Below are 14,373 nucleotides of genomic sequence, written 5' to 3'. Positions count from 1 at the left end.
TCAGTTCTATTGCAATAATCAAGTGTTTAGTGGTACTTATACAACAATATCAACGATCAAAAAAAAATATATATTATGTTTCTAGATCTTTTTCGCTTATTTTAACATTGAAAACATTTATTTATTAGAGAGAATGTGTTCAAGTGGTCAAATACAGGGAGGCGAACGCGAGCTAGAAATTTAAATCTGTCAAAGTTGATTGCCTTTGAACTTCTTCTTCAAGTATGCAATAAATATTTGCTAAACAACAGACCAAAAAATCTATCGGTAAAAAGCATTTGTCGCATTTGCATTTGTTGCAAAACCCTCATTTTCAGTCCCTGGACAATCAGGGACAAAAAACCTGTACCTCTGGATTTTTGGCTATAGGAAAATCTGGGTTGCAAGGTGGAAATCCGAATGGCCATCTCTTGATACATCATCATATTCATTTCACGAATCAGAATTACTAAATAAATCATTTTTCAATATTTTATTTTGGGTTATTTTCAGTTATTATAAGCATTGTATAAAATTCTGTACATTTTTTTTGATAATTAGTAGGTAAAGTCACTTTTAGTATGTTTATTTTGAGTCACGTATTTTGATAAGAACAAGTTTTCAGTTTAGAACAAATTTTGTGAAAATAATTCTGGTTGTATTTTCTACATTTTTTTTGTTTATGGCACCTTAATGATAAAAGCTTAAGAAAAGAGGCAAGGTAGTCAGGTATAAAATTTTTATCTATTATTTCTTGATGTTTACTATAACAAATACTTTTTTAATTAATACTTGATTATTTTTTGTAAATTGAATATGCAATGCATTTATAACAGTTGAACTTACTAATCGCTTATGTTGTTTTATTAATTAATTTTAGATTAGCAATTAAATCATCTCATATATAATACTGATAGGGTATTGATATTTGTATCTGATGAATATTTAAAAATGATTTCAATGAAATCGACTTTAAAACGCTTAAGAGGATGAAAGATTGTTAATCATAAATATTTTGTCTCTAATTTCTTAATGCCTGCTTTACATTCTGTAAATTGTCAAGTCACTCAAGACTCTATGCTCTTAATTTGTTTGCTAATATTTATGCACCAAGATTAACAATTAAATCATCTCATAATATAGATACGGTATTAAAATGTTCGTCTGATAGTTATAAAAAAATGATCCAGTTAAAAATCGCCTAGAAAACGCTTTAGAAGAGGCAAGGTCGTGTATCAATAACTAGTCGTTGAATTAACTAATTGCTCATGTAGTTTGCTAATTAATTCTTGTAAGCTGGGATTAGCAATTAAATCATCTTATTCATTTATATATATATATATATATATATATATATATATATATATATATTCCTGGTTCGAATACGCACCTTACGTCTGGTATGCTGCCTCGTTCATATCCATCTTAGCGGGGCTGCTTAGCGGTCTAATTAATATCAAGAACACGTTCTGCCGTGTGTTTAAACTAAAGCACATATTATTATAAGAAATAGAAAACGCAAACAAACTGCCATTATCGCATATCATCTTGTGTATTTGTATATATTTGTGTATAACTCTGAGGCCGATTTGTCTTTGCTGCGGAGGGCGCTTAATGTGGCGCCAAATCACAAACGCGACCGCGTGGAACAATCCATGATGGATAATTGTTAGTCAATAGTTCTCAAACATTTGGTAAATAGTAATGCAATAGTAAAATAAAATTGTTGATAGATACTACATCTGATTTTCACATACTGGGAAAAATACTTGCCAACTCAGTATAAATAGTGTATTGCTATCAAAGTTTTACTTTCTGTCTATTGATCCAAGTTGTCTGTTTACAAACGTCTTAATTCGTTAAAAAAAATCCTACAACTTTTTTTTACGATGTAAATTCCTTCACATATTTCTCTTCCCACAATGTTAGTTATATTGAGAAGCTCTGAATATAGGGACATGGTGAAGTAATTAGTAGATATTAGATTCAGTTAGCATCTGGTTTTAGTTGAAGGAATACTTTAGCCTAAAGCAAATGCTTTCCATTTAGTATGTGTTTTATTAGTAATAAGACATAACTTATATTAGTACCTGCTACAAAATAAAAACGAAAGCTTTTAATGAGACATACAATATTGTCAAAAGCGTTTCTGGTATTTGTGGAAGGCAAGTTTTCTGAAAGCAGTAACTAGTATCGATAGTGCCTTAAAATTTTAAATGTATGATTTGGAACAACTTATATTTGGCGAATAGGAACCACATTTATTTATGGATACTTTTGCATACTTAGTAACTATTTGAAGGTACCAATTAGGCGATTGATTTTTCTATTATTATTTAAACAGCGATCAGAACTTTCAGGGTTCAGGGTTCTGTGATCAGTTTTGATGATAGGATTTAACTAACTTGGTTTTATAGATGATAACCTAACTAGTTCTCCCATCTCTATATTATTATTTTTTTATTATTACAATTTCTGCAATAGTCATAACTTTTTTTATTAATGCAGTAATTTTGAGTTAGAGGTATTTTGATATACTCCTGCTGCTTGACACCAGGCTGCTCTAGGCGGTTATCGAACCTGGGACCTCTGATTCGAATCCCATAGCTTTAATCACTTACCCCTGGACGAGTTCAATTGAATACAAAAAAATCCAACTCTGCTGATGAATATTTCTGACGAAGTGTTAGTGTTATCTTTGTGAAAAAGAGCCCACGAAATTTAAATTTTTAGCATTGGTTGAATATTATAACTATTATTTCGTAAAATACTTTTAAAATTAAAGATAAGGCATTGGATCTCTTTGTCACCTGGCTGTTCCTTTCAACTCGCCTATGGGGTAAAAAGGATCAGATGACAAATTTTTGAAAAATTGAAAAATGGAAGTACAGTGTGATTAAATTTTGTTATGAAGCTAAATAGAGAACATAAAGTCCCTTAAAATATAAAATTCACTTTTAAAAAATACAAATGTCTTCTTACATTAGAGGAATGACAATTCACTGTGCCTAACTAGCGTAACGAAGCTAGTTTCCTAATTGTTTATTTCGTTTTGAGAACTCAACTCGACTCAACTCTCTGTATACAAAACATTCATTCACAAAAGAGTGTGATTCTTGATTTAATTTTGAAGTGAGCAAATGTAGAAACACTAATTCGAAAATATGTTTTGAAACGAACAGGTGATGATGAAGTAATAAAATTATATTTGATATAAATTATTCACTGAATGTATGTTATGATTAAATTGAAAAGTATGGAAAATATTGCATTCGTATTTAATGCAACTGTACTAAAATATCTACTATATACACTGATATAATACATTTAAAAAAAACTTCTTTAATTAACGTCCTTATATTTTATAGATAAGATAGGGTGGGGCACAAAAGCCCAATTGGACTTTGAGCAATTATATTGTAAAAACCAAACCAATTACATCACAACAAATACCACATATCAAACAAATAACTATCTAGAGTTTTTACAATAAACCTCGCAACTAATTCATCATTAGTGAAATATGATTTTCTTGTTTTTTTTTTTGAGAACTTTGTTTCCTGGTTCTTTTTAACCCATAGGCAAGATAAAACAATTTACTACTTTATAAATCTTGTTTTAGTAGTTATTTCTGTTTAATTTATTATAATCATACTTATTGTTTCTTAAAATACAATCACTACAAATGAGATAAATACAAATTCTGTTTGAAATACATATTTCATGGGCATATTTTTCATAAAGATCACACTGCATACAACTTTCGAACGGATTTTTGTCAGAAGAATTCATCATCAGAGTTAGAATAACTATTAGTTTAATTTAAGCCCTGCTCTACCCTATTATTCTCTTCTTTTCTTTGACAAACTGTAATAGCAATCTTTTGTAACTATAATAGTAATTCCAACAAAAATTAGTCAGCAGTATTATAATTGTTTTATAAATTTCTCTATGATTTACAAAAATATTGATTTTTCTCTAAATTCATACATCAGAATCAGATCAATACAATCAGAATCATTGTATCATCATAATCTATAACTATGAAATTATATAACAATTCTTCTTTTCTAAAATACTGATATGTCCACGTTTCGGGAGCACCGATCAACCGATTTGAATAATTCAAAAAACATTTAATTCCTAATTATAGCAAGATGTGCTGATTAGTTTTTGGCAAAAGTTGGTTCAGCCGTTTTTGAGATACGGAGCAAAGAGTGCAGAAAATGGCAATTAAGTTTCTGAGCGAACGGAGTATCCGATTTGAATGATTGGTAAAACATTGCACTTGTATTGACGTAATGAAGATTTGATTAAATTTTTGCAAAGGCAGGTCTAGCGGTTACGTAGATCTAGAAAAAAGTTTTAAAAAATGCTATTTGGCGGTCGAAAATGAGATATTTTTGATAATCTGGATCAACCGACGTAAATGGCGGATCAATATATAAAGTTTTCAATATTTTCAAAAAAATGAAAAAATAAAAAATACCCCAAAAATTTTAAGTTGTAAGAAAATTAGTATTTTCATAAGAAGTATTTTTTTCAGTTTTTTCTATATTCAAAATTTTTTAACTTCCCGTAGGGTAAGTTATAGTAATCGCAAAAAAATCGAAAATGAAAATTTTTGCATTTCTTGACGTTTCAAAGGTTTCTGAATATTTTGGCATACCTTAGAAAAAATTGATGTATGTGTGTGTGTGTGTGTATTCGGATACAAATTTTCGTCGACGATTTCGAGAACACCCTTCAACCGATTTAAATAATTTAAAAAACATTCGATTCGTACTGATAAGGAGACGTGCTGATTAGTTTTTGGTGGAGACAGGTCTAGCCGTTCCGAAGATACGGGGCAAAAAGTGCCAAAAACGGTATAACGGTTTTTAAGAGAACGGAGCGTCCGATTTTAAAAATTCAAAAAACATTTTACTTGTATTGACAAGATGAAGAATTGATCAAATTTTTATGAAGGCAGGTCTAGCGGTTTCGGAGATATCTAATGAAAAGTAAAACAAAGTCATTTGCCGGTCAAAAATGATCATTAGACATATGCACATCAAATTGCTCAGCGACCACATCAATCAGACATATGCACATCAATCAGATATTTTATAGAGATTTTTACAATAAGTATGAATTTTGTTTACATTCTTATCAGTTCCGTATCAATGTTTTTCCGTTAGACATTTTATTTTGGTTTTTGACATTTCGTCTCTATGCAGGTAAAGCAGTACGATTGCTTTGAAAAAAAGTTCAGAATTTCCAAACTATGCCAAAATAAAGAAAACTTTTTTTCAAACAATTTTTTTTTTGTTTCTCAAAAATCAAATTTTTTCGAAGTAAAATTTTTTCAAAAATGTTAATCGCTTTTAAAAAAATAATAATTATTGGTACGGGAAGTTCCAGCAATTTGCTTTAAGGCACGATGCCTTAATTGCCTTAAGACAGAATTCCACTTACAGCTAGTTAAATTTTAAAAATGTTCAAAGAACCTAATTTTTCGTTTCTAAGCATTTAAAAATATTTGATTATGCCATGTACCACTAGCTTATGCTACTAAAATCTTTTTTTTTCATTTCAATTATTTAATGAATTTATTTCCTTTACAGGGATACGCTCGGCATGTACGCGTCGGCGGCGTCGGTTAATCGGGTCGGCGGTGCTGTCAGCTCCGGTCCGCAGGCGGGAGCAGTGGCGGCGGTCACACCAAGTGTCGCGAGTGCCTCCAGGAGCATCATGATGACGACCGGCGACGTTAGCGGCGAGGCGAGCGGCGCGGCCGGCGACGGGGCGGCCAGGCAACATCCCATTGCTCAGCGACCAATCGATCGCGTATTGATGGTGGCAGATAGCGAACCTAGGCCTAGGTTAAGCGATATTAATCGGGCACTCACTTGTGGCTATTGTAAAGGATATTTGATAAATGCGGTCAAGATTGAAGATTGTCATCATACATGTAAGTTGTTGTGCACCCTTGAGCTAACAACAAATATGTTGTGGATCCGTTACCAACAATTATGTTGCGTCACGCCAACGATGTCAACATTTATAATTAGGTTCTTCTGCTGCTAACATTTAAGCTTTTATCACTGTGAAAATATTTAATTAAACATTTGAAGACGTTTATTAACTTTTTTTACTTCATTATTCGGTTACACTTGATTACAACTTAATACACAATTAATATATTGAAGTGAAGACTGATGTGAAGTGATTGGAAACTAGATTAGGAATGAACGGTTGGTTTAGTCATCCTCTAGCTTTCATAATCTCTGATGATGACGTAACCATCCTTCTAGAAAATTTTCGTTAGGAATGATTCATTCTGTTTATTTGAGACGCAATTTGTGATTTTGTCGTCGAAGTAACCGTTACTGACTTGCATACAATGTTGCAAGGCTATAAGCTGTGAGTCAACAACATAGAGCCGCTCAGTGCACACTAACGACTAACTCCTATTTTTGAAAAAACTGAGATATTAGTGGGAAAGAACTTGGTATAATCATAACTTTTTATGATTATAATAATTTTCCAAAATAATAAAAATTGCCACTGTGAAACGAAATTTTTTTTTGACCACTTAATCCATAAGTCATTTATTTCAGAAGACATTTTGATTAACTCCATTCTGTAGTGTATATGTTCTGGTTGGGTTGGATTTCGGGTTTCAAATTCATGAATTACGAATAAGAACACAGAACTGTAGGGTGTTGTGGGTCTCGAAAAAAATTCATCTAGTATAAAAGACATCGAAGACGTTACAAACTTTGAAAAAATAACATACTAAAATTCGTGTACCCAGCAAAACAAGAATATTAAAACTGCCTAAAGTTTATTGAAACTTTTTCGAAGTACGGAAATAAGAGCTAACTTAATTAAAAATAAATTTCTGGTCGGTGAAAATAATTATTAATCTATTAACTCAAGATTTTGTTATTATTGAGTCACGTGCGAAAAAAAATCGAGACATAATTTTACCAGATAGTTGATACAATATAATAAAAACATTTAAGAAAAAAGAGCCATTGTAGCTAAGCCGAATGCTTCACTAAGATTTTTTATCTATTTTTTATTTATTTAGAACAATAAATCAATAACAGAAAAGTAACCATCACAGGGTGTCCAGAAAATTGGCCTAAAATGCGCTGAATTTAGAATAGAAAGGTCCAAACCAATGATATACAATTTAAGTGTGACTACAATGAAGATCCGAATTTTAAAAAAAAGTTTAAAATTTAAAAAAAGTTGAAAACTTGATTAACTCCACAAGTCATATCAAAACTTTAACTTTAATGATAATTATTTTCTCACTATTGATAGTTATGAATCTTATATACCGTTACATGCAAGCTATACGAGGTCTGTTCAAAAAGTACCCGGAATTTTCGTTTTTTCAAAAAAATATTTATTTATTCGTCTACATTAATGTGGTCCCCTTCAAAGTAGTCCCCCCCAGATATAATACACTTATGCCAGCGTTTTTTCCAATTTTCGAAGCACCCTTGATATTCACTTTTTGATATGTCCTTGAGCACTCTCAGCGATTTTCTTCAATCGAGGAAAACCGCCGTCCTTTCATGGGTCTCTTCAACTTTGGGAATAGGAAAAAGTCACACGGAGCCATATCTGGTGAATTTTTGCACTTTGCAACACTTTATTTCATTTTTTACGCAAAATTTAATACAAATTCTTTGACTTTTCAATTCTTCCATTGTAAAAATCGCCGAGCTCAGAAAAACACGTCGAACCTTAGCGACTACCACAGACAAAGTAAACAGTGAATATAGCTGAAAATTTCATCATACTTTAGGGGCATGTATACCAACACAATAAAAAAAAATTTTGACAATCAGACACTCCAGACCCGCGAAATTTAATTATTAGTAATTCCGGGTACTTTTTGAACACACCTCGTATATGTATTTATACGTTTTTACGAATATATTTTTCAATTTATATTATAACAGGAATTTTTAAAAGCAATATACATTACTTTATTGCTTTTCTCCACTTTCTGACTTTCGGAGTTAGTCGATGTGTGCACTGAACGGCAGTATATATTATATACTGCGTCTTTCATATTGACTGTTACATAGAATTTATAATATTATTTATAATTATTACAAAGGGGTGGATAGCACTACAAAGTATACAATATTCGGATTCAAACTGATTTCATACATTTTATTTTTTGTGAGTATTCAATTTTGATTTATTCTTTGCAGTTTGTCGTTCATGTATTGTTCAATACATAAAAAATGTGAACAAGCAATGTCCGACCTGTCTGTCGAGTGCATCAACTCAAAGTGATAAGCAGCAACCATATTTAGAATTGTCTAATCTGATGTAAGTTTTATTTTTAATTAATATTAATTATTTGACTATTATTATTATTATTATTATTATTATTGTGATTTGTCATAATTGAATTTTTAATTTTTAGACTGGACAGAGTCTTGCAAAGTTGTGTATACAAAATGGTTCCTGGACTGTACCGGCGGGAGCAACAAAGACAGGCAGAATTCTATAAGCAACATGGCCTTAGTAATACTTATTTGGCCAAAGTCGAAGATAATGTTCGATTCATCTGTCCAGATGAACTTATGAGGTTAGGTCTATTCTCATTTAAATGCATTTACCATACTTGCACATGTTATTTATTTTTTAAATTCTTTAAATTTATTGAGTTTTTAAAGTATCTGATAAGCATTGTATGGTAATCATTTTAAAGTATAGATATATAAAATAGAAAAGATATTGTTTAGAGCCAAATGTAATGTTTGAAAATTATAAATCTTTAATTTATTTTACCCGAATAATAATTTTCTTTTTCAGTCTTTCTGTGGAATATGAATCTACAGATGCTAGAATTGAGAATAAACCTAAAATGGAAAAACGGTATTTGCAATGTCCGGCTGCAGTAACGATAAACCATTTAGAAAAATTATTACGAAACAAATATAGCATCAGCCCTGCGATGTCTATTGAAATCAAATATAAGAAGCATTCTTTGAGCCATCAGCTATCATTGATGGACGTTGTTTACATTTACGGTTGGCAAAGGGTAAGTTGCATTCAAAGCTATGAATACTTTATTGCAATACTCAACAATAAAATACTAAAATTATTTACGTAACATTGTAAACATATTATGATATGAAATCGTTCTTTCCAGGATACACCCATGGAGTTTTCATATTCTATAGCTTGTGCTGCAGCCGAACCTGAAGATTCGGCAAGTTCTGATGCCGCACCTCCTTTAGTCACGACAAATTCTCAAGATACTGCTCCGAAACCAAAACTGGCGCCTCTGTTTAAGTCGCCTATGTCGCCCCAGCCTTCACCTCCCAGTCCTTCAGTCTCGTCACATATAAAACACAATAGAGATAATTCTTCTGGCAAGCAGCATCGAGATGTTTCACATTCAAAGCATCGTGAGGGCCCAGCTCGGATGATATACGATCCAGAAAACAAGCATATGCAACCGCGCGTCGAACTCACAGAGTACGCTGCCCGAATTGGTCTGACGGCGGTGAAAAATGGATCATCGCACTACGACTTTCGTGAGGAAAAAGCTGATCGACTGGACGAGGACCGCGTCGAATTTGCAAAGAAACGAGATAGAGAATGGGCCGCCCAAAAGCAACTCGACGAACGCCACCACGCCAAAGACGACACCAACACTCATAGGAAACGCAAGAAGGCGAAACATTCTAAGAACGAGGACAACCAATACAAACGACGGAAACTTCACGCTCAGATTACTTCACCCGAATCTCCCGAGGATGCTTTGAAAATGAAGGTCAAATTGACGCCGACACCAGAGACAAAACATAAGTACAAGTATCACATTGAACCGATTACGCCTCCACCAGCTGCTGATAAGCCAAACGTTACGACGAACTTAGTTGCCGAAAACAAAGATTTGTCGACAAAAGAAAAGTTGTTACAGATGCGAGCTGTTAGAAAGGACAAAGTCAGTAGTGTACTGCAATCAGCAAAACAGGAACCGGTTTCGCAGCCTGCTGTAAGCTTAAGTACATCGATGCCACTATTAGATAAAGCGCCTTTCCAGACAGCACCTGAGAAAACTCCGATGATTAAATTACCGCCACTTAAATTACCTACTAATAAATTAACATCAATAAAATCTCCACCTTTGAAGCTACCTCCAATAAAATTCAACACACTGAAATCACCGCCAATCAAAACTACAATTAGTAAAAGCTGTATACCGACACAATCGCCTCCGCTGAAAACATTAGTGGTGAAAACACCTACGGCTAGATCATCGCCTGTTAAGTCACCTGCACCAAGTTCCATGGACATTAAGTCGCCGAGTGAAGTACCTGTTAACAAACGAACTTTTCCGACAGCGGATAATAAATCTGAACAACCTCCAGTCAGTAAACCAAAATTAGATATCGAAGCTCCTAACTCTGTCTCGAAAGAAGTAACAACACCCAAACCCACAAATAGCGTAACGACGATATCAGAGCAAGTGCGTGAAATAGTACAAACTAAGCCAAATTCTGGGTCAAGTTCAATGGAGAAAGATAAAATTCAACAACCAATAGCAGAGCCAGTGAAGCCTGTTGAAGTTAAACCTGTTGCCAGTACTCCGGCAACGAATTCAATTGTTACCAAATCTACAGTTGTTACGACAACTCCTAAAGTGATCAGACCACCTCCCGCTACAATACCTTTGGTGCGAATAAAAAAATCTGTCGCTAAAACTGTTACGTTCTCGACAGCTGATAAAACTTTCACGACGAATGCAAAAATGCTGACGAGTTCCGCGTCGCTACAGAAACCGCCTGAGGCGAATAATCCGATGTGCGATAATATTGGAGCCTTGGATTTATCCGGAAAATCTAGTAGGAGTCCGACATCGGATGTGCGACCAACAAATTCTCCGTCTCCACCCGCAGCGAACAGAATGTTGAATGGCGTTGCAAAACATAAAAAGCCAACGGAAAATCCAATGTCAAATTTACAAATGCTTTCTGAATCGGCAGTGCAAATATTATCGCAAAGTAAGACGACAGTGTCGCGAATGCCGATCAAACAATCCATTCACAACACTGCTGTTCGACCTGCGATACCCCATGGTTTGCGCATACCACAGCTGACCACAAATCCTCAGTTGACTCATAAACAGCCAATTCACACGATATTAAAATTAAATGAAATCAAAGGTCTTCGCAACACAAGCCCGAGACCCCAGAACCAATCTATACGAAGCATACCTAATCCATCGGCGTTGAATTTTCGGCCTGCTCAAACCAAACCGCCAGTACAAGATGAAACTAAGAAAATACTGAATATTATGGATACTGTACCTTCTACCACATGCTCTATGTTATCAGATATTAAGAAAAATGAGAATCTTGCCAAAAATTTAAACTTAGAAAAAGTGACGGCCGAGCTCGCCGGCAGAGCATCGGAAGCGAACAAGTTACACAGTAAAAGTGCTTCTCAAATGACGACCCCTTAACATAATTGGTATAATTTGTCATTTTAAATTAAAATCAAAGACTTATTCCTTGCTGATTCGAAGAGAAAGTGATAATTTTTGAAAGAATTTAATTAGATCTGATATTAAAAACACGTGGTGTAAAGCATAGTTTGCGTGTGAGATACAAGGAATAGCAAACTTGCAGAAATTAGGACTACATAACTTACATTTTCTGATATTACGTAATTGATATTCATTGACTAATTTATGATAGGAAAATTTAATATAAAATGGTACTGTAAATGTAGGTAATTTATTACTATATCGGAAGATACTTTTGTTTGTACCATTTAAATTGGATAACTCAATATATGGAAAGTATAATTTAATTTTGCTTGTCACGCATATAGTGACATAACACATTATTTTGAGCACATTTAACCCTTTCGCTTCGAGTATGGTCCATGGGCGACATATTGTGTGTCGGCCTATGTTTCGAGATTTATCACTCATGAGTTTAACTATTAGAATTCTATTTTTTTATTGTAGTTTTTAGTTCGTTAGAAGCGTAATTTTTAATTTTTTAACATATTTTTATGGGAAAGGATTGAGAAATCTTAAAATATTTTGTTTTACCTGGTCTTTTCTGTTGCGCTACTGATCAGGTGACCATATTTTTTTTAAGTCAAAACCGGAACCGCTGTTTTTAGTTGAGCTAATCCGTGACGGAGAGGAGGGGATTTATGCTAAATAACCTAAATGTGATTTTAAAATAACCAATACCTTTTGAGGATACAATAAAAACAGTCTTTTTAATTGTATAAATTTTTTTATCAGAATTGCGGACTTTTAGTTAGAATTCAATTATATGTAATTAACCCGTCTTTAGAATTTTCTGATTCGGCAATTTTCTCATTCATAATGTAATGATTCATATTAAAACAAACTCGAGACATAAGGTGGAATTCCGGGACATTCCCGGCCAAACAGGGACGCATGATCACCTTTTTACTGATCGACACGCTGTACCGTACAGCAGCGTCACTCCTGCTGAAAACATTACCATAGCGAAAGGGTTAATAATGTTCAATAAAAATTAATAAAAGATTTGATAAGAAACCTGCATGCATTTTTTGTTTTAAATTGATTTTTTGGCTGAAGCATAACATCTTTACTCTTAAAAACATTAAGCATTCTGTAAAGACCTTTGTTCGCTCTTATCCGCAATGAGACACTTAGCCATATCTTATAATAGGCGAATGGGATCAATTAGTTTATATAAAATACTGGTATAATATAAAAATTCGAGATCGAGAACATTTCATGCAGGTTTTTTGATTAATTTTTGCTTTAACAAAGTTTACATATTTAGAGTAATACAAAATAGTTTCCTTTACTTATATGTAATAATAAAAATCCAAAGTACGTAATCTATGAATATGTTTTTATGAAAAATATTGAGAGATTGGATATGAAAAAGTAGGATAAACGTGCGTGTGGTGTTGTTGAGAAGTGATTGAATAACCTCTAAAATAATATAAATAAATGTGTTAATTTATTAAATTTACAAAATAGCGAGTAGAACCAGTGATTATTTAATAATTCATGTTGCGATAATAATTTATAATATAAGGATTTGTTTTCCCTTTTGTGGGTTAATAGCAAAAATAACCAGTGAACTAGATAGTGATAGTACAACGTTTTGATTTTCCTGATTTACTGAAAATGGTAAATGGAGAATATTAAATAATATATGGTTAAACAATAATATTTTTTACCAATCTTTGATTGTAATATCTTTTGACAAAAAATATGCGAGTCAAAACGTTATTGTTATTTTTACCAAATATTCTGAACCGATAACGATATTGATCATGATTGGCCTATATTTGTCATATACGAGTATATCAAAATTTTCTTTGATAAGTATATCAAAGTTGTTTCTGTAATGATTATAGATTTTTCGATTCTATTTATTTCTGACAAACATTTTGATATTGTCTATTTGGCTGTTTATATACTTTATCGTGCATTTTTATCATGCTGCCATGTGTAGAACAAAACACTCTAATAAAGTTCATGCAAAATCTAGTTGTTTTAGCTCTAAGATAACATACATGTATATTGGGGACCAATATCCATAATATCTTCGAATTCAATTTGAAAATTACATTTCATTGTGTCAAGTATTACAAAAACATATTTTGTTTTTTTTTTAGCAAAACATTATTAATATATTAAGCACAAAGTGAAAAATAAAAATTTCGTTTATAAGGTGGGTCTTGAGAGAAATAAACTAAGAAAAATTTACGATAAAGTATTTCCAGTCGGGCTATCAAAAAAGGTCATCATAAACGAGGTAGACACAAAATATTTACCAAGGATAGAAATAAATTAATTAATCGAAATATCTATTCAATTTGGAAGTTGTATATATATATTTATATGTATATATATATATATATATATATAAATTTGAAAAGAATTGTTTTATGTTATGATGCATCTTATTATGGTTATCTTCATAATCTTCAAATTTGATGAAAATGACCATTAGACGATTGAAATGTGATTTTGTTGCAATTTTTTACTTTGAAACGCTTATGATGTAAAGTATTTTGATGTGAAGTGCTTCAGACGTGTTATTTCAGAAAAAGGATCATTTACAAACGATATAGTTTTCAGAATTATTTTATTTTATTAGAACCTGATTTTTTTAAAAAAAATTAGCCATATTGTAAAATGTTATATTCTATATCTGAATTGTATATTTGTATTCATAGTAATAAATGTGTTTATAGTTACTATTTATTAAAATCCTGAACTAGTTTGTAAGATGTATATCGAGCGTGGATATGTGCTACTAATTAAATTATGTGTATATTGTTTAATATTATATTGCTGAATAATGAGTATTAAATGTTTGTGAATATCTATTG

General features: G+C 32.3%; 1 protein-coding gene across 1 annotated transcript in view; it reads left to right on the top strand.

Annotated features, from left to right (window-relative positions):
- The window catches only part of LOC113378762 (polycomb group protein Psc-like), a 94,763-nt gene extending 81,654 nt beyond the window's left edge, over positions 1–13,109 (top strand). Inside the window, exons 2-6 of the mRNA XM_026619357.1 lie at positions 5,586–5,932; positions 8,202–8,322; positions 8,420–8,584; positions 8,812–9,040; positions 9,152–13,109. Coding sequence (XP_026475142.1) covers positions 5,599–5,932; positions 8,202–8,322; positions 8,420–8,584; positions 8,812–9,040; positions 9,152–11,473 — 3,171 coding nt within the window. The 5' untranslated portion in view covers positions 5,586–5,598 and the 3' untranslated portion in view covers positions 11,474–13,109. The remainder of the gene's footprint in view (positions 1–5,585; positions 5,933–8,201; positions 8,323–8,419; positions 8,585–8,811; positions 9,041–9,151) is intronic.
- Positions 13,110–14,373: the final 1,264 nt, after the last annotated feature.

Source organism: Ctenocephalides felis, unplaced genomic scaffold (assembly GCF_003426905.1).
Source record: "Ctenocephalides felis isolate EL2017-DRISC unplaced genomic scaffold, ASM342690v1 CF-g0.4_SCAFFOLD_01886, whole genome shotgun sequence".
In the NCBI taxonomy this organism is placed as follows: Eukaryota; Metazoa; Arthropoda; class Insecta; order Siphonaptera; family Pulicidae; genus Ctenocephalides; species Ctenocephalides felis.
The sequence above is the reverse complement of the archived record's forward strand: the minus strand, read 5'-3'. Positions and strand labels throughout refer to the sequence as shown.